At 44.0% G+C, this 25,552-nt stretch overlaps 1 protein-coding gene across 1 annotated transcript in view; it reads left to right on the forward strand.

Annotated features, from left to right (window-relative positions):
* HPSE2 (heparanase 2 (inactive)) overlaps positions 1-20,322 on the forward strand; it is a 667,843-nt gene extending 647,521 nt beyond the window's left edge. Inside the window, exon 12 of the mRNA XM_073240566.1 lies at positions 14,930-20,322. Coding sequence (XP_073096667.1) covers positions 14,930-15,095 — 166 coding nt within the window. The 3' untranslated portion in view covers positions 15,096-20,322. The remainder of the gene's footprint in view (positions 1-14,929) is intronic.
* Positions 20,323-25,552: the final 5,230 nt, after the last annotated feature.

The raw sequence follows: 25,552 nt of genomic DNA on the forward strand, positions 1-25,552 counted from the left end.
ATCAAAGCACACCTTTGGTGCAGCTTTCCCCGCTACAAGGGAGAAAATCTGCCCAATGCCTCATGTGATCACAAATCAATAAACACTCTCCTCTAGGGAATCAGTTCTACCCAAGACCTAAGTTTCTCCAGTGTCTTTCAACAAACAGAGAAGCAACATGAAGTTGGGCCAAGTAAGTAAACTTACACCAAAAGACACGACTCACCTTTTTAGGGAAAAGTCAAACTAAGAGCAGGTGTTTGGTTAGATCCCAGTGGCCTTCCCTATGTATCTTGTTCAATTCCATTTGGAAGGAAAACTATCCAAAAACTAGAAATGAAGGAAACAACTTTCATCACAGTGGCTGCTCTATTCTGACACACTAACCTGGGGGAATCAGCAGATGCTAAGAATCCTGGGATGAAATGATATTTTGAGGTGATCTGGTTCATTCTCCTGCCCTCAGATAGTCTCTGGCTAAGCCATCTGGACCAGAAGATGCTCTGTGTTTTAAGACCTTTGGGGATGGAGTGGCCATAATTTCTATCCTATCTGAGCAGTTAATTCTATAAGAACATTGGGGCCCTCTGTGCTTATGGCTGACACTTTATATATAATAAAGAGCCTTAATAACCATTATCTCATTTAACCTTCTGAACAGCACCAAGAAGCAAGTGGAACAAGTCCTGCCTCCCTCCCCTTTTAGGGTTGAAGAAACTGAGCCTTAGACCATTTAGTGACTTATTCAAGAGTCACACAGCTATGAAGTGACAGAGCTGGGAAGTATCTAGCATCCAGTTCTCCTGGCCCCAAATCTAGTGCACTTTCTTCAACACTGTGCTACTCCAACAGTCTAGTGAGATGAAATGATGACATATTGACAGATACCCAGCATGGATAACTGAACTCTGTCATGATGCTGTCTGGATTTGTTTCATCTTTGGCTCTTCACATAATGAATATATTTGAGGAGTATTAGGTTACTCAGCAATGTTCTCTCCCTTAGGCTAACTCGCCCCAGTTCCATTAACTTTTTGTCCCAAGTCCTAATTTCAGATCCTTCTTAAAAATTCTTCTTGGAGTTGCTTCTAAGACTCTGTTTCCCAGTCACAGAATTTTAGTAAGACCTTTTTTCTTCTCAGCAGAATTGGGTAATTCCCTTGTGTCTTCCACACGCCTCTCAAACAAAGGGACTATTAAATGCCAGGAGTGACTCAAATTACTTTAGTCTGAGGTCTATAAAAATCAGTCTCAGCTTTCTATATTCTGACCCCATCCCGAGGCTCTGCCAGCTCCTCTGCACCTGACAGGCTCCTCCTCGGAGGTGCATTGCTGAGGGGAAGGGGCTGGCAGGGGAGGCTTACAAGGATGCTTTTACTGAGGTCCTACTTGGTGCCGAACATAATTAGTTCCTTTTCAACAATCCAACTTGCAATAGCAATTAATGTAGCTAAAATTTTAAATGAACTGTGGTCTCATAACTATAACAACTCAGGAATCCCAAGTACACAAATCCAGAAGAAAGTCTGAACGTGAAGTGAAATGTGACTGCTTCAGACCAGAATGTCCCTTGATCTTCCTAATGCCAGACCCCATCCTCACCCAGCCTTCAAGAGCTATTTAATGTGGGATGTTTGGTGGGGGAGCAAATTCTGAGGTCCCTGTCCTCAGAAGCTCATCTCTTTTTTTAGAAACAAATAACTACCAGGAAGCAGCCTCTGGGTGGTGTCATGAGAGATGTGCAGAGTATTTCTGCTTTGTGGCTAATAGGTTCCATACTAAATGTTTAAATTTCATATCTATATGAGCCTCTCCTTCAGCTTCCATTTTAGCTGAAAGAAACTGAAGGCCCCTGTGAACCAAGAATCATATTGCCTATTCTGTGAATAAATGAACATCTCCTTTTTCCTTTTCTACATACTGCTTATTTTTCCCCCTCTCTGGAATATAACTTTTGCTTTTCATTTCACCCTCGTTAAATCCTATATCAAAGAAAAACATTGGCATCTAACTGCATGCCTTTAGAGAAGTGTCATTTAATGTCAGCCAAACAGAATGGTTCTGAAAATACTCAAGTAACTCCCAGGTGCTAAGACTTTAAATATATCTTCATATCCCTGTTGGAACAAACCACATTATAATACTTCATCTTGAGATTCAGAGCTTGGCTAGTGTGAGAAGTCCTCAGGGCTGAACTGGCCACCATCTGACCTAGCACAATGTCTTTATAACAAGTAAAATACCACATTTATTTTTGGACATGGACAGATCTGATGAAAAAAAGCTTTGGGAGAAACTTTAGCCCTAAAATTCTATACCAAGGCTTCCCAGTCACACACTCAGAAACAAAATCTGAAGACCTTTTTCTGGGACCAAAGGGCCATTACTCCATTTATCTTAGCAGACTCAAGAGAGCAAAGTGTTTAAGTTCTATGCTGCTGATATTGAGTGGTACCTGGAGTTTTTGAACTCTGGTCAACCAGATGTACTCTCTGCAGGTTTCCATTGCCTTCACTTGTCTGGGATCATTTAAATTAGTTTTGTCTTAAAATAAACCAGCCTATGAAAGTTCTGCCATTATTAAAAGATGACTTTGTAGAAGAAAAACTTGAAAGTACACTTAGAGGTCAAGAAATTTCTCCTATGACATCCCTGACAGAAAGCCTGTCAGCTTCTGGCTGATGAGGTTGCTCTGATTATAGGAAAGATCCTCTTCATATGTGACCAAAGGTGTTTTCTTCTCTTTCTGTCCTTGCCTTAGAAAAATTAAGCAGAGTATATCTATACCTTCTTTATAACAATTTTCCAATATGTTTTCCCTTAGAGTTCTAGTCTCAGAGGTAAACACTCAGCTCCTTCAACCATTCCTCAAATGGCCAGGTCTCCAAATTGCTCACTATTCTGTTCACCTTAGAATCCACTGAGTTACTGAACCTTATCTCATAGGATTAGCTGTTCAGTTTTCGTACCTCAGACAAGCTTAGTTGTGCAGGTCTGAGAAGGAGTAGGGAGACAGTTTACCTCACCAATGCACAACAGTGATATCTTTAAATATTTGCCAACTTCATAATGAAAAATAGTATTCTCATTTTAATTTGCATTCTTTAAGTATTAATGAGTTTGAAAATTTTTTCATGCCTATTAGTACAGTATTGCTTTTGTGAATTTTCTATGTGCTTTGCTTATTTTTCTATTGGTTATCTGTTTTATTGATGCTTTCTAATATAAAGGTAGCTTCCCTATGCTACCTATCATGTGTTCAGATATTTTCTCTAGTATTTAATTTGCTGTTTTCCCAACTATTTCATTTTTAATGTAGTACCTTGACACACAGAGGTGTTGTTCCCTTTTCATAGTTAAATCTACTTGTCTTTTGCTTTGTGGTTTCTTTCATATCACTTACATGTGCATGATTTATATTCCTAGAATCAGATAATTATGTGGGTGTCTTTATTTTCTTCTAGTTTCTTTTTTTGTTTCATTTTTTTGTATTCATTTCTTTAATGCATTTGTAATTTGTTGTGATGTTCTGTAAGAGGTAAGAAACGTCCATAGCCCTGTTCAAGCTGACAGTATGTGAGGAAGCCTGTTAACCCATGCCAGGCTGCGCGTGCTGGTTTAAAAATGTCAGGGAAAAAAAAGGATCCTTCTTTGAAAAGCAAGTATTCAAATGGAGACCTCTTTGGCCTGGAGGAGGAGGCCCTGCTGGTGTGTACACAACCAAAACACCTGCAGCCATTCTGAAAAGCTACGCAGAGCCCCCCAGAGGCTGGGAGCACTGGGTGGCAAGAAAGGTGCCTGGGATTGGGGAGATTTATAAGCTGGCTGTGGGTGAACAGAAAGGTGGTACTTACTCAACCAGCAGCATTCAAGTTAGTGTTCCAGTCCAGAAAGTCTGAAATAGATGCTGTGAAAGTAGAAATGTAAATATATATCAGCATATCGATTTATAAAGATACTTAAGGCTCTGAGTCAGTCTATAGAGAATATAAAGAGAAGTAACTATACAGAGAAATGAACCTTACAAATCTTTGGTTAATGTTCAGTTTACTCATTGTAACTTAGAAGAGTTTGGATTCTTTTGACCTCTTGTGCTCACTTGAGGGTGTTTTGTGGTTCAGAGTTAGTAGCTATAACCAATGTATAAAGCATTATCTAAGTAAATAATTATATGCACATCTGAAAAGTGGAAAGATATATTTAATGCCCTTAGTTCCACCTGCCTGAAAAAGTGTGAACTCCCACCCTTTGTCTATAGGGAGCTCTCTGTGACACTAACCAGGACCTGACAGAAAACTACATGCCTGTATAGAACTTGACCTTCAGGAAAAGCACAAAGTTTTTCTTTTCAGTAGTTAAGAAACACAGAGCTATCCATGCAAGTGCTTCATCTAATTCAGTTCCTAATTCATTCTGTAAAGTGCTGCACACACACTTTGCTGGTATGCATTGAGGAGCATGTTCATCTTGCCAGTGTACCCGCAAGGGGGAAAACATTAACTGAAACAGTTCTGTTGACCTGGCAAAAATGCTCACTTCAGACTATTCAACAAAACCTTCCTTTGAAAAGTTCACATCTTCCTTTTAGGTTAAAAAATGTGGCTTCCTGACACCGTACTCCCAAAGAGTAAGGAAAGCTCTTTATTCAAAATAAACTCAGACTGTACTGGTTAAGAAAGCTGTTTGATTTCCCTCCACCCCCAGCTGCAAACATATTCCCTCTCTTTCTTCCACCCCTGGTGCTCAGCCATGGTTGCCCTTTGAATCACATGGGGAGCTTTAAAAATCCCTATGCCCAAGCTGAACCCCGGGACAATTAAATAAAAATCTTTGGGCTGGGACCCAGGCCCCAGTATTTTTTAACGCTCCCCAGGTGATTCAAGTATGTGGCCAAGGTTGAGAACCACCATCCCTTTAGAAAACACTGGAGCAAGATCCCAGCTGATTTGCATCTTTTCTTTCACCCAGACTCTATTCCTCATTCAGGCATTAAGCCATTTTGCCAAAGGTGTGAACATGCCATGAACCCTTGAGAGTTCTGTATGACTAAGTGGAAGGATGTGTACAGCTCCCCAAAGGTTTTAATGTTTGTTTTGTTTTAACTCCCAGATTAGTAATGTACAGATCACTGTGAAGATTAGAGGATTATAAAAAGCTTTTATATTTTACAGTGACTTGACATCTTAAACCAAGATGTTTAGGAATCCAGGGTTTTCACTGTTGTTTTCTGAGAGTTGTTCATTTGTTCTCAGCTCCAGAAGACATTTTTTTTTTTCAGCTTACTCCCAGCAGCTGGACTTTCTCTGCATAGCTGTCCATCAAGGCTGTGGTCTCCCCTCCCCACCTCCACTTCACTTAGGGACCCTCACTGCAGGCAGATTTCCATTCTGTTCCAGATGACCCAGATGAAACAAGATTATCCTTATTTACCAGTGTAAATAAGCACTTTTGGATAAAACTAACATATTTCCAAGCAGTTGATTCTAAATTGAGGGGCAATAAAGCAAACTCTGTAGGCAGTTCTGGTGGACTGAGAAGACATGGTCCTTGTGTTCTTTCTGCCTACCCTCCAGAGGCTGTGGTTCGGGTGATGGACCAATGTAAGCCCCAGGGACTGGGGAGTCCTCATCTGCCTCATCCTTAGAGCAGGTGTGGGCCCTAAATCCGTCTTTCTTTGACTTCCAAGCATCGGGAAGCCTACAAGAAGGTGAAGTTCCTTCCAGACAAGGCATCTGGAGACCCAGCCTGTGGCCCAACTGCCAGACTGCAGCAGTCGCTTCACAGACTACCTCTTCCCTGCTTATCTTTGCAGGAGTAATTGAGAATCACTGCACACTTTGCACTTTGACATCTATGAACCCTGGAACAGAGCCTGTGCCACATGGGATGTCTTATTTTTTCTTTTTGAGGGTACACCAGTGTATCTGGTATTATAGGGTACACTTGGTCAAAATCCAATAAGACTGAGATATTTATCCCTTTAACGTGTTTGAATAGATGTCTGGCGCCATGAATAGGTATCCAGGGAGCCATGATGGAGCTAATTTCACATGTGGTTTGTGGACCCTCTCATACTTTTACATATGGAAAACTTGTCTGTGCACATATATGCACACACACAGACCCCTGCTCTCTTACCTGACTCACTTCATCTCACTTGCATATTGCCTATAAAGGGATGCTTCTTGCCCCACCATGGCCTCTCCAGCTCCATACAATTAAGACTAGGAAAACCTGGTCTCTCCCCTAGGGGATGCTTGAAGACAAGACGAACTACAAGAGAATAAACAGAGGAGAGTGGGAGCGTAAGGAAGGGAGCATTCTGATCTGGGAGTCTGGACAGTCGTCAGAGCTGACAGCCTTTGAGCAGGGACTGGAAGGAAGAACCATACGTCTAGGAAAGGCGAGAGAGAAGGCAATTCCAGGCAATGGGATGAGCCTACTGAAGTTTCAGAAGTACAAGAGTTGAAGCCCATTTTGTTTGGGGGGACAGGAGGGCAGATCATCTCCCATGATGGGAATATAGGATGCTTTGTGGGATGAGGGAAAGGCCACAAAAATATATTAGAGTCAGAATGCAGAAGACCTCAAAATTCAGGCCAAGAAGTTTGAGTTTTCTTCGGTCTCTCTCCTTGTATAATATGTTAATGATAGTGTGTCTGGCCACACATTTGCATGTTTCTGTGTTTTCTGTCTTAATGGGTAAGGATTATGTTTTATAGAATTTGTACAACACAAAAAACAGTAAGGACACAAGTAATGCCCCTTACATACCACTTGTGAATGTCGGAGAGCATGGCACTGATTCTTTGCAATGGGAAAGAACAGAGTTAACCACATATGAATTCTCAAAGTCTCCATGGTTTTTATATCTGGTTCCTATTGTGTCCTGTGGTGGGAGTGTGATATGCCTATGACACAGAGCTTTAAGATGGTCACAGAATGAAACTTTCTTCCCAAACTGTCCCCAAATGATTCCCTCACCTGTTGGGATTTAACAATATCAATATAAATCCAGGTTTCTTAGCTGGGCTCTAATCTTATCTGCCAAGCGTGCTAAATTATTTTAAGCCATTAGAACCATTATAGCTTGGCCCCACTATTACATGGACTTGGATAGAACACAGATTAAATCATGACCCCGAAACCTAACTGCAGACAGGAAAGGCCTATATCCCTAAAATCCCCCAGCTCTGCTTGCAGGAGGGAGTCCTAGTGTTTTCTCTACTCAGTGATACAGACACTAGATTGAAACTCCTCTTGTTTCAATATGACCTTCAAAGAATAGGATGAAGGGCAAGTGAGATCTTAGCCTCAAATTCTCCCAGTGGCCAGAAACTTCATATGTGATGTGGGCTGTTGGAGGGGTTTGGGGGTCAGGAAGCTTTTATCCCCATTTTTTGTCTCTCTTTTACAGTCCCTCTTTAACACTAGAGGAAGGGATCATAGTATCCAACTAGCCACATGAGAAATCCTAGAACTGACTGAATGAACTCAAGAAGCATTCATTTGAATTAGTCATAGGCAAGACGGCACTGAGCCACGTGCTACTGAAAATTAAGAAATGAAAACAATTTCATCTAACAGGCAAAATGACTCCAGCACCCAGACGAAATAAACCTAGGAAGGTCACATGCCAAAGAGGGAGCTGCAGATAACATGCTTCTCTTCCAACCGGGGCTGCACGATAAGGCCCACGTGGAGGAGGCTACAGCCAGAGAAGCCTGGTGGGAAGAGTGGACTTCTTGACAGATTCTATCAGATTTCAGGCAGAGCAGAAAGCACATAGGACCAAAGCTTCAGGACACGCTTTGGACGAGAGTGCACCCTGAGAAGTGAAAGCACCTCGAGAGGTTGCGGGCAGCCTTCAGCCATTGCTCCAGCTGGGCATGTGAGACGTGGGGACACAGAGCCTGTGGCGGCCACATCTGAGCCGCGCTGCTCAATGGGGTGGCGATCACTCAACGCCCAAAGCAGCCTCTCTTCCAAGCTGCCCCAGGGGCACAACCCCTTCTGGAGCAGGGATGAGGAGCAGGGCCCCTCAGGCCTCAAATCCGCAGGGCTCCCTCCTGGCTCTCACCTGCCCCTGACCCGGAGGAGGACAGGGCAGCTGCACAGACCAGCTTCCTAACTCAGCGAGGGCGCACGGGCAGCTTGGGCCCTGGGGGCCTGTAAAGCGCACACAGGTGCGCAGCTGGCGGTGAGAGCGGGGGCGCCGGAGATTGGGGTCGGGAGAGCCGGGCGCTTAGTGGCGCGGGAGCCGCCAGCCCCGCACCTGCGCGGACCCCCGTCTCTGCACACTGGCCGAGAAGCCTGCATCGCCGGCAGGAATCGCAGCCCGGCTTCGCACGTTTCCTTAATATTAGCCACAGTCCGGTAGGCCCCCTGCCAAATGGACCGCAGCGAAGTTTTTGTAGGGATTTGACTGATCCTGCGGTTTGTTCCTCCGGGAGGCCAAGTGCAGGGCACATCTCCCGGCCTTCCCCGGGCCGGAGCGCAGGCTGCGGGGGCAGCGCACGCGCTCTGTCTTCCTGGGCGCCGCCGCCAAGTCGGGCAGTTCGGCCCCGAAGTGTAGAACGAGAGTGACCTCTAGTGGCGCATGAGGAACCGCACTGGAACTAGGGTGAACCTAGGAGGCACGCGGGTTTCTGAGCAAAGGGAGCTGTTACTCCTCTACCGCTCCCTCCAGACACGCTAAGATTCTTAGACCCCCTCCTCGCTCTCCCTCTTTCTCATCCCCCCACTCTCCTTCTTTCCCTCTCTTCCTCTTTCTAATCGTTTATCAATCCAGAAACTGAGACAAGATTGGACGGGTGACATATCTAGGCCTGCACATTTCATGCTGGGAGTTTGAACTCCAACCCACGTCTCTGGCATTTCCGTCCAGAGTCCCTTCCTTCTAGGTTGTAGTTCATCTACCCACATATTTATATTCAGTCCTTTTATTCTGCAGTGCCTACTGCGTGGGTGGCCAGGAGCGCAGGGTGAGGAGGACAGACACATGGTCTTCATGCTAGTAGACTGACAAGCAGCCCCCAGTCCCAATAGGATGTGATGAGTGCAGCAACCTGAGACTTACTGGCTTATATGGAGCATTTGGAAGGGGCATCTGACCTGAAAGACAGGTAGGCGTAGCCAGGAAAAGGAAGCTGGAAATGGGAAGGGTGTACGGAGAAGGTTCCAGGCAGAGGGAACATGATGTACAAAGTACCTGAGATGGGAGAGATTGTGCCTGCCAAAACCTCAGCACAGAATGAAAGGAGGCAGTGGATGGGAGGGAGCTGGGATGGGCAAGAGCTAGAGTGAGGCTTTCAGAGGCTGGAGAAGTAGGTAACATGACTTGCTTGCAGGCCTTGTAAGAACTTTGGGCAGTATTCTAAGAATATCAGGGAACTACAGAACATTTAGATAGGTGAAGGTCATGATCAGATTTCTGTGTGTTCAGGACCACTCTCATTTGGGCATTAAACTTTGCCTCGGGTTAGCTGTTAGGCTTGGGCAACCCACCCGAAAAATGTTCAAGGCAGAAGGAATCTTAGGGTTCATCTAGTCTACCTTACAGATGGAGAAACCAAAGCTTAGAGAAGGCAAACCACTTTCTCAAAGTGGCTGAGGTGGAACTGGTTATCTTTAAGTCCATTCACCTCCCTCTCAAGGCCCCAAATATGCCACCCTGAACCAGACACCAGCAACCAAGGCTGCTCCCAATAATACACAGGCTTCTCCTGCCTTTACCCCAAACTAAAGTCCACCCAGAGCCAGACCAGAGTCCCATAAATTATCCTTAAGACTGGCAAAGGGCATGCTCACTAGACTTGCTTCCCTGAGCCCACAGAACTGTTGAAAGCTTGCTTCAATACCCATGGCTAGCAAGAACCATGATAAGATGTGCAGACCAGAGATTGTAGGCAGGTGGGGGTGGTGGGGGAGGAAAGTGACCCAGCCACGGGGCTCCCACGGAGACCTAGGAAGCAGAGGGCTTGACTCCAAATTGAGACATTGAATCGTGTTTCAAATAGTGTGCAAAATAAAGAAAACAACTTTAGGAATTGCAAAGTAACTCAGACTTTGTAAAAACAGATGGTGATAAAACACAGTTGTCCTAATATTTGGATAATTTAAATGCCCTCAGCAGCTAGGGAATTAAGAGAAATAGTTCAGCATAACCTGGATCATTTAGCATTTGGTTTGAAAAGTCATGAGCAGTAAGGAGGTCCCAGAATATGATGAAAATATGATAAGAAAGGTTTCAAAGAAACATAACCCTGGTAAGTGCCATCTGGAATTGAAGAACAATGTGAAATAGTAGAAAGAAGTGTCAAGAGGCCTGAATTCAAGAGCTAGCTTAGCCACCTATTAGCTGTGTGACCTTGCCCAGACCAGTTAACCTATCTGACCTCATCTAAACAATAATTTATAATAATAATACTTGTCCTGCATACCTTACAGCAGTCTCAAGGGAGGCCAGACAGTACTATGATGAAGGGCATCAGTGCAAGTCTCAGCTCTACCATTTACTGACTGTGTGACTTAGGCAAGACCTCTCTAAACTTTTATTTCCTCATCTGCAATATATAGGGATGCTGACACTGCCTCACTTGGTTTTTGGAAGGATGAAAGTCAACAGTCAAAGTAAATTATAGCATAGTGCCCTTTGTATAGACAGTGCTCAATAGTTGATTCTGATCATCTATGTGATTATGTTTACAAACTTACAAATTGTTCATAAAGATGAAAGATTATTATAACATTTAGCATGATGTGACTTGACTGGATAACAGGATAAATATTAAAAGAAAAATGTAAGCAGGAAAAAATAGAATGGAGGTTGTAAAGCACGTGGTCCATTTTCATAATGAAGGGCCTTTGTAGATAAAGATGTTATGAGGACTTGAGGTCTCACAAAATTAACTCATGTGGGCTTAGCTAAGAGATAGTCATATAGATCTTTTCTAAGGATGAAAAACACTAGGCCTGATTAATGACCTCCAGTCAGGTTGGGATAAGGTGTCTGGTGAGTGACTGTGAGAATCAGTGATAATTCAGGTCTTACCTAACATCTGCAGAGCCACTGAGAGCAAGAGTAATTGATGCTCTGTAAAGACACTCAGGGAACCTCCAGAAGCCTCTTTTGAGCTGGAGAAACTCCATCTAGGAAGACCAGAAGTAATGCAAAAGAGCCTCAAAACTCAAAAAAAAATATTTCATACCTCTTCCATGCTAAGCACCTTGTTAGGCACTGAGGATTTAGAGATGAAAGACATGATCCCTTTCCTCACCAAGCTCACAGCCCAGCAAGGGAGAGAGCAAGAAGTCTCTCCAACTCAGTAAGGTTGTTACAGGTAAGCTTGGGATACTAGAGAGTCCAGAGGTGGGGCTCCCAGCCCAGCCCAGGGGTCGGGAGAAGTTCCCCAGAGGAGACACCTGAGCAGGCTCTGCAGGGACCCGCGGGTTACGGAGCAGGGCTGGCTGTGCTCTGGGTGGAGGGAGTGCGATACCACACTCAGCACTCAGGAGGGGAACTGCAAGTCATTTCATTCGGTGGTCCTGGAGCAAGGGTGGAGCCTTCTCCAATCTACTGTTCCTTTGTAATGCCAACAAACCCTGCAGCCCTCCCAACTATAGCAAGTGGTCTTTTAAAATTTCTCGCTTGATTAAAACATGATGCCCTCCTCCTCCCAAAATAATCTGTTAGGAATTTTATAACAGTTTTAAATGAACTTGTGTCTTTCTATCTTTTTAATTACAACAGTGTCTACTGGCATTTACATTTGAAAAATATTTACTATACTATTAAATGAACTTGATATTTTATTCCCAACGGTATCTACTTGCATTTTCATTTGAGAAATATTTATCTCATTGATGTGCAGCACTTCCTATTTTTTCATCATAAAACAGTCTTTGCTTATGCATATCTTAGCAGCATCCTTACCATAACTGCCATCTCAGCCTATGCCCACCCCCAGAGGCCCGGGACCCACAGTTAGCCCTGGACTGGGGGCACTGGCAGCCTCCGAGAGTGGAGAGAGAACTGGGCTCAGCTTCACCATATATATCAATGCGGAAGGGATAGGTTGCTGTCAGGAGTTTAAAGCAGTGATAGCCACAGGTCACCATCAGCAGCGTGGCAAACCACGGGGAGGATGGTGAGGCCAGGGGCAAGGAGATGGGTTATAAGGCAAGTTCTGATCTAAAATAAAAGCATTGAATGGAGAGAAATGAGTAGATCTGAAAAATATTAAAAGGTAGAATTGGTTGGGCTTATGACCCCAGATATGGAGACTGGGGTAGAATCACAGGTGACTCCCAGCTCTCTGGCTTAGGTGATCGGATAGAGGGTGGTACCAGCACAAAGATAAAAAGGCAGAGGAAAGGACAGGGTTTGAGAAGAAGATCTGACTTTGGACATAGTGACTTTGAAGTTCCTGTGGGACAGCAGAGTGGAGATGCATACTTCAGAAGGTACTAGGCTGGAGATACAGGTTCGGGAAGCATCACCACGCAGATAGCAATTGAAGTCCTAGTTGTGGATGATCGTTCCCAGGGGAGTGTGTGGGTGGGAGGAGGGCTGAGGACAAAGCCCTGGGAACTCCTGGTGTCTGAAAGGCAAGAGGAAGGGAGCAGTCCCCCTCAAGGGAGCACCGTGCAGGAATGAAAGGGGGAAGGCTGCACGTACCCATAACATGCACGAGGCGGGGTGGTGCCAAGGGAAGACGGGGCTGTAAGAAGGGAAGGAAACATGCAACTTGTCAGGGTCACAAAGCTGCCATATGGACCAAACAATTGATCCACCCATAATGATAATGAAAAGAATTAACAACAAAGACAATGCCTCCCACGTTTTGGCTTATTATTCATTTGAAGCACTTTCATTTCACTTTTTCCTTGCCTTTCATCCACACTGATGCCTGTGTAGCATTCTCACAGATGCCAAAGACACAGCAAGTGAGGTGAGGAGATTTGCCAGGGCTGTCTAGCAAGTGAGTGGCCTCTGGGCTCCTGGAATGAGAGGTCCGTCCAGATCCAGATCTTGACCATGATCCCTGATTCCACCCACACCGAGTTAGCTTTTTGACCAAACAATAAGGAAATCAGAATGGGGCCTGCTCCAGAATCACCACGCCTCCATCATTATAGTACTACTACTTCTTGGTGGAAGTAATTATAACTCACTGTTAGTATAGAAATTTGAAGGCTTGGTTGTCACACTTCATTTTGTACTTCCCAGAAACCAAAGATGCCATATTCTGGGATCATGTAAATCTAAAAGGACATGACCTAATTCCTCGGGGGAGGGCTTGCACCTAACTCCCTGTGTAGAGGGGCCACTGACAAGCTTCAAGTATACAAGTGATATAAATTTGGGTATGTTTTAAAGGTTAATTTGTATTCTTGATGGTGCATATGTCTGGTTGTTGGATATTTATACCACCTGAAACAAAATAGTGAAAATACACTGCGAAGACCTGTTGCACCTTCTTCTGCAACTGAATCCTCTCCCTCACCCTGCCTCCCACTCCAGTGAATATACCTTCTTCATTAGAGAGGGTTGCTTAAATTTGGAGCTAAAGCTCCCCTGGTATCTGATGAAGTCAAGGCCAATCAGATCTCGATTCTCCCACCCTGCACCTTCCAGAGGCAGACCTGGCTCTCCATACAGGAGTCCCCTGCTCACTCATTTATTCCTCTGTCATATGAACAAAAGGGGGGCTGCCCCTCCCACCTATCAGATCTGGACAGGGCCCAATCTTATCCAGGTGGGGCCAGGCGTGGAGCAGCCTCCTGCCTAGCTCTCCACTGGGAGCAATTTATAACACCTACATCTCTAGGAATTCCCTGCTTTATTGGGCATGGGTCTGATCCTCTCTCTCTAAACCTGTCTATCATTCATAGCACAGAAGGAACACTGAACAAGACCTTTGTATAGATTTCTAACATTGTATTCCCTTACGGCTCAGGTGGTATCTCTGCAATATGATCACACTGGAGGTCCGGGAGGCCCAGAAACAGTCACCACAGTGCTGTGCTGATTTTCTGAGGGTGACACAGTCTGGTTTTCAGCTTATGGGCTGAGTCTGGCCTCTTCTACTGACCCATAAAACAGCTTCAATCTGGGAACATGACTGTACAAGTCACTCCCCCATCAGGAGCAGCTGGGAAGTTCTCTGGAGTTTGTACCACAGGCCAAGGATGGGGGCTGGGCTCTTTGTCCTCTCAGCATGCTGTGTGGCCCCCTTCTCAGGCACACAGGGAGAACAGAAGCAAGCAGGGCAGGTGAACTGGCACTGCAAATGCCTACCTTATCACCTACTTCACTGTGTTATAAAAAGGAAACATCTATTAAATATGACATAGGAAAACTCATTTAGGTTAGAAAAGGGAAAGTTGTTACTAAATAGAGCTCTGTCCTCCTTCAGAACAACCCTAGACAGGTAATGATGTCAATTCTGTAATCTCCCAAAAATCGAAAGGAAGTTACCAGTTAAATAGGAGATTTATGAAATCATCATTCCATAGGTAAAAACTCTTCAGGTTGAAAAGTCAACCTAAACTGCTATTATGATTTTTTTTTAAATAGGCATGAGACACTTTTCAGCTTCTGTGTCCCAGAGACTCCTCACTTTTCTCTAAGTAGTGTGTTTTGGGAACCAGACTAGCTGCATTCAAATCCTGGCTCCCAGACCTACAAGCAGTATGGCCTTGGAAAATCACTTAACCACTCTAGGTAAATGGGAAATGACGGTTTCTTCCTCAAAGCATTGCTGGCATGTTCGAATGTATTACTCAAGTACAGCACCTAGGCGAGAGCTGGGGAATAGCAAGTGTCAGTGAGTGATCACTGGGCAAGCATCAAACAGGTGGGCCGGCCATCTGGGGCTGCCCAGGCTCCACTGCGATGACTCTGCCAAGGCAATAACAAGTGCCATGCTGTGTTTCCTCACTGCAGGTCAGTGCAGCTGAACGGCCAGCCCTTAGTGATGGTGGATGATGGGACCCTCCCAGAACTGAAGCCCCGCCCCCTGCGGGCCGGCCGGACACTGGTCATCCCTCCAGTCACCATGGGCTTTTATGTGGTCAAGAATGTCAATGCTTTGGCCTGCCGCTACCGATAAGCCTCTCTCACATTTACAAGTGACCAGCAGGCCTGCTGGGCTGCTTTCCACTCTTCCACACAAATAGTATCCTTATTTTTCAAACATTTTCTTAGCAACAGACCAGTCTCTGCTGCTCCATCCTGCTGAAATCAACACAGACATGCTCTCCAGAGAAATGTCATAGTGTGAGTTTTGCCTAGGTAGGTCACATCCACTCCGGGGGAAAATGTATATGTCACCTGCACCTGTATAAGGATGAAGGTATGTGTGTAGAGCTATATGTACCCATGTATGCACACCATGAGAGCGAGCTGACAGCTGACCCCTGGGACAAGGGAAACAGCTCCTCATGGGCCTGGTCGCACAGCAGGAAAGCTGTAGACCTCAGCCTGTGGCTGCTGCCCTCAGCAGACGATGAGGAAGGAAAAAGCCGGGTGGGCCTGGGAGAGCCTAGTCCTCTTCCAACTCCTTTCCTTTGTCTGTCCCCCGCTGTTGTCCCAGCTTTCTCTCAGCTCTCCTCCCACAGGGGAGCAAGTGGGCGAGTCAGTGCAGCCTGTTGGGTGAGCTGCTCCTGTCGTCTCCTGGCTAATGTATGAGGGTGTGCATCTGGGCTGCGGACAGCGTCATTAGTCACTGGCTATTCCTCCAGGAAGAAGGTGCTTCAAAAGTAAAATTGCAATCACACTCCGGATTTTGTACGAAGGTTCTATTCCTCTGTGAATCCAGGTTCCCCCAGGGCTGGAATGGGAGTCAGGTACCAATATTCACTGAATGGAGAGCAGTGTATCAGGCACCACAAAAAGCAGCCGTCATCCATCATGTGGCTGCAAAGGAGAGCATTTCAGTACAAAGAGAAGCACACCAGCCACCAAGCACCGGCACCCAGCAACTGAACAAAGCAAACAAGTAGACCTGCCTCAGACTTGAGAGGATATGAAGGGCTCATCAGGGGAAGCCCTTAATGGTTTGGTTCATCAAAACCATAAAATAAAAGGTGTAAATTCAAGGTCATCACTGTAAGATACAACTGAATCTAGCATCTTTGCCTCTTCCCGAGTACCTATGTGCCTCTCAGCAGCATTTATTAGGCAGAAATCTAACCTGGACCAGGTCCATGTATCCCAGACCAGCCTTTGTGAGCATAGAACAAAGCTTTCAGTTCGCCGTTTGAGGGGGCAGGGACCCTGGAGGCTGAGGTCTGGTGGGGAGCTGTGGAACGGTAGACGGGAGGTTCCTGAATCGGGCAGAGGGACGCAGAGTGACTCAAAGCTCATGACCAGGGTCTTCTGTGTGGTTCAAGGAGCATGCGGTCTTTGCAAACAAGCTATTACTGAAATGACTCTTTTCTGAGGATGTGATTTTCTCTCTCAGGATAAATGACTTGAATAAATACCTTTTTTAAAAAGAAAAGGTATTTTGACCATGTCATAGGGTTCCGATTAGGACAGTGGGACAGTTTCTGCCATTGCGCAAGGATAGGAATGCAGAGGAGGGGCAGTGTCGCTGAGGACAGAGGCCAGGCTGGCCGCCCAAGATGCCAACCCAAGGAGTTAAGGATTAGGGTCATGTCTGCAAAGTGAACGGTAAGGTGAGAGACAGGAGGAAGATTAGATAAAAGAGGAGGTAGAGAATTCTCAGCTTAGAGAACCAGGAATTTGGGTGAGGGAGGCTGACAGGCTCATTTATGTGTAAGGAATAGAGTGGACTTGGTTTTGACATGCTTACTATTGGTGCCGGAGGAACAGTATGGAGGAGGCAGGACCAAGAAAGAGGGAGACCAAGGACCAGGCTGGACCTTGGCAGCCGGTGTGCTCAGCCTGGAGGCAGTGGAGAGAGAGGAGCAGGCCCTGACCCTGCCTTGTAAGGTGCCCCAGAGGGGCCTCCCCTTCTCTGGAAGCAGGCACCTCCCGCTGAAGCTCCAGCCTGAAAGGGAGGAGAGAGAAGTGCCGAGACTGGGATAGAAAGGAGGGACAGAGGACAGGCCAAAAGTAAGGAAGAGAGAAGAAGAGAAAAGAGTTGTTTCTCCAAACTTTTAAAAAGGTGTGCAGACACCAGGGTCTCTTCTGTTCACTGGTGCAGGCAGAGCAGGAGAGCCCTGGTAACAAGGGCATACAGAGTCCTGGTCGGCCAGGCCCTGGCTAGCTTGCTTCACATACATGGCAGCCTCCTGAAGAAGTTACTGTTATTATCCCCATTTCTCCTATAAGGTGTGGGGAGGGCCCCCTAGCTTGCCCAGCCTCACCCAGGGAAATGGGTTGCTAAACTCAGAACAAGCCAAAGTCTGTTCATTTAACCAAGTTCAAGGGCTGCCCAATTCACAGATTCACCACCTCCCTCATCACCTCTTCATAGGTTCTACTAATTCGTAACCTCCTGAGTGCCATTTGAACACACTTACTGTAAGTATTGATTCTTCACTAAACCCCTAACCTTGCAGAACATAAGCAGTTCCTGCTTCTTTTGTCTTTCTCTGTGTATTAAATGCTGCTCCTAAGAGAATTAAGTCTTGGGTATTTTTAGTTAATAAAAGGGGAGGAGAGAATCACTGAAATTTATCTTTGGAGTCCTGCAATTGTAACTTTGCAACTGTCTCACGGAAGAAGTATTTGCATTGTTCAAGGGACGCTGAGGAACTCACTATAACATCACATTCTGTAGGGGGTTTAGGGCATGGCATCTGTCCTGGCTTTTTCATTTTAGAGTGGGAAGTAATTGCTACATCAGGAGGGATCGCTCTTATCATGATTCCCCCCTCCCACTCCCTGCAAAAGACAACCTGCCACAAAGCTCAGCATCACCTGCACATCAAGGGAGCAGCTTGCCTGGCTGGGCCCTGAGACAAAAGAGCTCATCTATCAGCCTCCCCAGATCAGATTTTTCCTCCTAAAACAAGACATGGCCAAGATAATCTAACACTTTAGAACCACTTTATTTTAAGCCAAAGAATGGGCTTGCGGAAATGCTTATTTGAAAGCATAATAATGTATAATGAGAAGTCTGTGCCTTTTGTTCAGATGATTTTCTGCTCCTCCTGCCTTTAGGAATGATTTTTCTTTCTCCTTTCTTATTGCAAAGGCTCAGACAGAACAAATTCCCATTGTAATTTGAAGAGAAAGTCTCAGTTCTTCTATTGCCCTGAAAAGAGCTACAACCATGGGATATTAGCATTCTTGCTGACTGGAGAAAAGCTTGAAATATCCCAGAACTGGGCTACAGTGAGACCAAGGCCTGGACTCCCAGAATTGTAATTCCCAAAGGCTCACTCACCCTCTGGTGCCCCGGCCCCTCACAAGCAGTTGGATAATTCCAGGCCCAAGCCCTACACCCTCCAACAGGGCAGACGCTGTTGGTGGATTCTGCCTGAGAGGCCTCCACTCATTCTTAGGGAGCCTCTATGGCCTCCTGAGGTGGACAGGCCCAAGTGGGACTGTGAAGTGCTAAGCTGCCCCCTTGGTCCGGGCCAGGCCCTGCATCTGCAGGTGTGCCCCACTGCATGCACCTGAGGCCTCTGTGTTGGAGGTGGATGCAGCTGTTGGATTCACCTTGGAAATGCATAGACAGAAGCTTTATTTCTGTAAAGAAAAGGGCAATGTTTAATCTTTGCGGAAGCAAATGTGAACCAGTTGGATCCCTCTGACAGTAAAAATATTGGAACAGAGAAGGACTAAAAATTTGAGATATCGATAGAGCAACCAAAAAGAATAGAGGTGTAGCTTGGGGAAGGCAAGGGACGAAGGGCACAGACATCCGTGTAGCATGGCGTCCTCCAGCACCCCTCCCCACCCGCAGCACCTCAGCCCAGTCTGGAGACTGCCTGTTGCTGCTCCCACTGACTTCTCTCCTGCTCCAGGGCCTCTTTTCTGCCAGCCCCTCTCTCCCTAACCTGGAGCTAAGGGAAATCTGCTGTACTGAGAGAGAATTACATTTTGATCATAGAATCATTTGCAGTCTTTTCTTAGGATGTACCAGAACTATAAATAAGATAGTAAGGGGCACTCAAAGATACACAGTTATCACAAGGCCCACACAACTAGAGCATTACAATCACTGCCTCTGAGCTCCAGTAACAGAGACGGAGAGGCTCTGTAGCTGCCTCCCTATGCAGTGGAAGTCCTGAGGGGCGACTGTTTGGGGAGGACCAGAGAAGTAATTTGTCCAAAGCCATCCAGATAAGCAGAGTGGCAGGACTAGGACTTGAATCCCAATCTGTTGGGTTTCAAAGCCTGCTGTCTGCACTGTGCTCTCAAGGCTGCTTGTGGCTCACTTGTTTTTTCTTACTTTTGTGTTGCCCACAGCCCGCTCCCTTAACGTCCTGTGTGTCTGTAGGGAACCTAGAAGCGCCTTCACCCAGGACAGTTGATCCTGGATTTGGGGAGGTGGATAGCAGCTCTGATGAGTGGTGAGCAGGGCTGGGACCAGTCTTGGCTGTAGAAATTTGAGTCCAGGCTTACCTTGACTCACTAGTGGCCCTCCTGGGCTGCTCCTCTCCTTCTCTGTCTTTCTATAGAACAATGTAAAGGGCCACTCCCACCACCAGCAACCAGCATGGTGATGATTCTTGGCATTTCTAAGTCCTAGGGGTAAGTGGCAGGCCAGTCTGCACCCACACATGCAACAGCCCTTCCCCTCCCCACCCCTCAGGTCTGGAGGTCTCTCTTCACCTTCCCAGGCTAAATCATTAATCCATTAACTATTGCCTGGAGCAGTATTCCCAAATATCACTCTGATACAAGAAAGGCAAAAGACCACGAACCAACTGCTCGGGACACCTACTTCCTTCCAAGCCCCAGGATAGCCCCCAGGAGCCGTGCGGGCATCTGGGAGGAGCTGACCAGGTTCCACGTGACGGGCTCATTCGTACATCCCACTGACCTAGGCATCCAGCAGACAGAAGGGAGGTCTTTTTTATAGCCCACATCATGAACATTACACTTCTAATAATTATTATTCATAAAACTATTCTAGGATTCTTTTTCAGGTTGTAAATGTTATGTTAGTAAATTATATTTTTGGAAGAAGCAAAAAGAAGCCTTAATTTTATTCATCTGGAAGTTGGCGAAATGAGTGCAGGAATGCCTCCCAGGGAAAATTTCTTCCCTGCAGGGGATTTTAACAGGTGTTAATATTTTCTTCCAGAAAACAGATTAGGTTTATATGAGCCTGGTGACTGCAGAGAGTTTGGGTCCATGAGGTAGTTTATATTTTGAGGTAATGTTTTGTAAGTAATAAAATGTGAATAATCTAACTTTCTGTTCTCAGGGTTTTCTGTGGGGAGAGGGACTGTTGTCCACAGTACACCTTGAGCTTAAGAATGATTGCCGAAAAAACTAACATATGCTGGGGACCTTTGATTTCACGGTGTGCTGCCCTCTCATTCCCGCTTCCTCCCTCCCCCAACACACACAGCACCACAAGCTTTGCTTCAAATACTCTGAAAGGAAATTAAATTTTATTACTCAAGTCAGAGGTCATTGACTATGTTAAAGTAACTGTTAGCTGCAGTAACAGGTAAACCCCAGAATCTCAATGGCTTAACACAGTTGAAGTTTATTTCTTATTAATAAATCATATAAAGTTCAATTGGAGGTAATGGGGTAAGGTGGGCAGTAGTTCTGTTCCATGTAGTGCTTTAGGGATCCAGATGATGTAGGCTCTTTGCCATCTTCGGCACTTGGCCTCCAAGGTTCCATCAACATGCAGCTGGCAGACAAGGAAAGAGAGATGCAGGATCACATTGGAGTATTTTAGGGGTCTAACCAAGAACTGGTATAAATTCCTTCCACCAATTCCATTGGCCATAAGTCTGTCACATGGTCCCATCTAGATGCAGGGAGTCGAGAAAATGAAGTCCCTGTCTAGGCAGTCACTTCCCAACAACAGTTATATTTCATTACTATAGATTGAACATCTGTATCTCCCCAAAATTTGTATGTTGAAACTTAACCCCTGATGTTATGGTGTATTTGGAGGTGGTTAGGAGGTAATGATTTGATGGTAATGAGGGTGGAGCTCTCATTAATGGGATTATAAGAGACCTCGGAGGGCACCTCTGCCTTTTTAATCATGGGAGGACACATCCTTAAAGTTCCTATGAACCAGGAAGCAGGTTCTCATTAGATGCTGAATCTGCCAGAAACGACCTTGGACTTCCCAGCCTCCAGAACTATGAGGGATAAATTTCTGCTGTTTATAAGCCAGCATGTCTATGATATATTTGTTTTAGCAGCCCAAACAAACTAAGACATTCATGAAAAAGAAGCACAAAACTTGAATAGACAGCTAGGAGACCAGAGAATGAGTCAATGATAGGGTCCTTCCAGTTGATTTGCCATCAAGTAAGTTTTACAAACACACTGTGTGGGTGATATCTAAATTCAAAAGATTTTTTAGAGAATACTTTATAATGATATAAAGGAGATTTCTTCTCCATGTCTCCAGTTCTTTGAATTCTGCCTTTCCAAGTACATGGCTGATTTTTAGTCAAAAACAATCTCTGTGGTGTCCCACTGCTATTCAGTTAGGATGCACCTAGTACTGGATGCTGCACCCTCTACTGGCCACATCAAAAATTTATACTTCAAATAGCAAAGCGGGTTAACAGATGACTGGAGCATCATGAGGCCACAGCTCTAGACCAAGTGCGATCACAAAGCTGTCCCGCTGAATCCACCTGAGGGCAGGGAGCTGTACTCTCAGGCAATGGAAGGAGGCTGAATCTGTCTTGATTCCAGTCCTGGCTCTCCTCCAACTAACTGTGTGACATTAGAAAGTCAGCCTCAGCCTCTCAGACCTTGGCATCCTCATCTGTAAAATGAGGACTTTGGATTAAGTGAACTCTAGCATTACCTGAACCTACACATTGTCCAAGCCTATGTCAGATGTCTACCTATATATATAATATACATGCAATGACCCTCGAACAGCAGGTTTGAACCACACAAGTCCATTTGTGTGCAGATTTTTTTCAATAAATACATTGGAAAACTTTTTAGGGATTTGTGATAATTAAAACATTTTCTTTTGTCTAGCTTACTTTATTGTAAGAATACAGTATATAATACATATAGTGTACAAAATATGTTTTAATTGTTTATGTTCTTTGTAAATCTTCTGGTCAACAGTAGACTATTAGTAGTTAAAATTGGGGGGAGTCAAAAGTTATACTCATATATTCAACTGTACTGGCAGGGAGGGGGTCAATTCCCCTAATCCCCAAGTTGCTCAAAATCAACTGTAGATAGATATATAAATACATATATAGATTGACTTATATGTTAGATATATCCTTTTGAGATGTTTAAATGTTAGCCTTAAATTTTTTGTCACTATTTCTAACCAAATGCCTTGTGCCTTTTAGGATGCATGCATGTGAAGTTCAGCACAGACAACACATTTTGAAGATGGTTTCTTTTTTTTTTTAGAGGTAGAGGTCATGATTTTTCTTTGCGCTAATTAATTGATTTCTCCCAGCCAAATTTCTTCCAAGCAGTGATTTAGTGCAAATTTAATGTAGATAAAGCATGCCCCAATGTATACTCACCCTGTTATCAGGTTTTTAAAAGAAAAAGTAATTTCTCACTTTTGATAAATTAGTTAAATGGAAATTTAAAACATATATCTGGGATTACTATAGCAGCATCTGAAATGTAACATAATAGAATTTTGTCATGTATGTACCTAATGTCCTGGAATTCAACTACTTATAGGTGGGGGTGGGCAGTGGGAGGGATAAGGAAATTGGAGTAGCAATGAAAGGAAAGATGGAGGGGGAAGGGAGGAGGGAGAATGGTTAATCAAAATAATGCTAAAGGAGATGCAGGAAAGGATGAAGAGCAACATAAAGGGTAAGTACATGGGAAAATCTAAATAAATTTGAAACAGTAATAATGCCTCATGAGATTTGAAATGTATATAGAACAAAAATGCATTTCAACAATAGCATACATATGAAAAGCAGGCAAATAGAGCGTATCTAACATCCTATTTTCAAAAAAGTTACATGTGCCAATTTATGTTAAACTTTGGTAAGTCAGGGATGCATGTTTTAATCTCTAGGGTAACCATTGAAAGAATGTATTGCTTCTAGGTGAATGAGGAGGGAGTGGGATTATAACACAAAGTAGCTGATCTAAAAGAAAGCAAGATAGCAAAGAAAGCAAAAAAAGATAGCAAAGAAAAGGTGGGACAAATAGAAAACAAATAATAAAATGATAGATGTAAACACAAATTGATTTGTAATGCTACTAAATATAAATAGAATAAATGCTCCAATTAAAAAACAAGAGATTGTGAGATGAAATAAAAAGAAAGTTCAATGAAATGCCATTTCAAAAGGAACATCTCAAATAGAAGAAGGTAAAAAGATTAAGAAAGATACACCATGCAATGAAAGGTAATGTAACTTTGTTGATATGTGATAATAAGTATTTTTGTAAAGCAAAAAACATTGTTAATAACAGGGACATTTCATAAAAAAGAATATTTTGAATTAACAGTAAAAATTCTGAATTTGCACATCTAATGACACACCCTCTGTGTAAAGCAAAACCTCACAGAGGTAAAAGAAAAAAAACAAATTCACAAAATAGATTTTTGACACACTTCTCTAAGAAAATGAATGTAAAAATAGACAAAAATCAAAAAGAATAGAAAAGATTTAGACAATACAATTTATGAATTTCACCTAAATTGTCCCGGCCTGCGGGACGAACGTGGAGTGTGCCGGAGACGCCTGCAGAAATGAGACAAGCAAGAGACACAAAGAATGACCAGCAAGACAGGATGTCTGATGAAGCTGGCGAAGTTTATTGTTTACAGGCTCAATTTATACAAGTAGCAAGTGGGTCAGGAGATAATTGGACCTTAGGTGGCGCTGGCGGGGAGGTGTTTTCACACATCCTCAAGGTCTCCCTATTTTCAGAGTGAGGAGTCTTGGCTCATCTTCAAGGACAAGATATGTTTTTGTGAGCAGGTAACTTCCAAGGACTGCACCGGTTGCTCTCAAGCTTGTGCTTTCCCATGCTACGTTCAGACGTGGGGGAAGGGACATAGCCCCGGCTCCCAACACTAAATGAAATATATGTAGAAGACCACAGCCAACAAATGAATACATAGTCTTTTTTTAAAGGGCACATGGAAACATCTACAAAACTTGACTGTATGTTCTAACATAAAGTAAGTTTCAAAAAACTTCAAAGAATAATAACATACATTTCTCTTACAACAGTGAAATACAGGTGGAAATTTAAAAAAATAACTAGAATATTTCCCTGTATTTGGAAGAAACACACTTCTAAATAATCCATGAATAAAAAAAATCAGAAATCACAGTAAAAAGTAAAACATATTTCAAATTAAACGGAAAATATTATACCAAAATGTCCAGGAAGAACTATCACCTCCCAGTAATGTTAAAGTTTTATCAGACTGAGCCTTTGCCAATAGAAATCATAAACTCTATATATCAAATATCAAAACAAAGCAAGACAAAAACCAAAAACTTCTTTGAAGGCAATGGAGAGCAGCTTAAAGCAGGCAAGAGCTGCAGGAGATCTAACCCTTGAATAGCAGGAATCACACTGGGAAGGATACACATGAATCTGGCTTTTCCCCTGAAAGAATTCCCGCAGTTAATCATAAAAGGAAATTGAGGTCAAATAAAAGCAGCTGTATGTTGGACTGCAGAGGAAAAGCCTTTTTTTCAGGACTGCTAGGACAACTGAAATTGAAGGGGGTAGGGAAAAGGAGAAAAGTGGGAAAAGCCTAAAAAATCTGATACCAGTGACCTCAGATGTTTCACTGATCTCTGAACTGTGTATGCACAGAATGAGACTCCCTAGCAGAAAGAAATTGCCAGAGGCTGAGAGAGGAGCAGAGATCTAAATTGTTGCCCAGTGCTGGGAATAAGAGTTGGAGTTCAAGTCCACAAGTTAGAGGGGCTTGGCAAACACCTCAGACTTCCCATTGAACCCAGAAAGGCCACACGTTAGGAGTTAGTATCATGCCCTCTTAAGATTAAGGGGAAAACTGAAGTGCACCCATCTAAACAAAGTCTAAAATCAAGCCTCCACAGTAACAAAGTGAACTTCCATTAATTCAACTGCCTCCTAGAAGAAAACTCAATGCTCATCAGTGGAAAATAACAAAATCCAGAGCCTTTTCAATGCATTATTTACAATATCTGTATAAAATACAAAATTAATACACATAGAAAAAGAGAAGGAAAATGACCTGCAGTCAGTAATAGTGTTATGCCATGCTACACTGGAGCCTAAGACAAAAGGAAAAATAAAAAATACTGATCATGTTTACATTTAAATTCTTGATTTTTTCATCATGGATATTTTGCATTAATTTTGACTTTTAAAGACACAAATTAAAATAGTATTTATCCTGATTACCAATTTTTTTGACATCCCTTTAAATTTTCTACTGAAGGTGAGTATCTCATGCTCCTTACCCCAGTCCTGGTCCTG

The sequence above is a fragment of the Manis javanica genome, chromosome 7, assembly GCF_040802235.1.
Source record: "Manis javanica isolate MJ-LG chromosome 7, MJ_LKY, whole genome shotgun sequence".
In the NCBI taxonomy this organism is placed as follows: domain Eukaryota; kingdom Metazoa; phylum Chordata; class Mammalia; order Pholidota; family Manidae; genus Manis; species Manis javanica.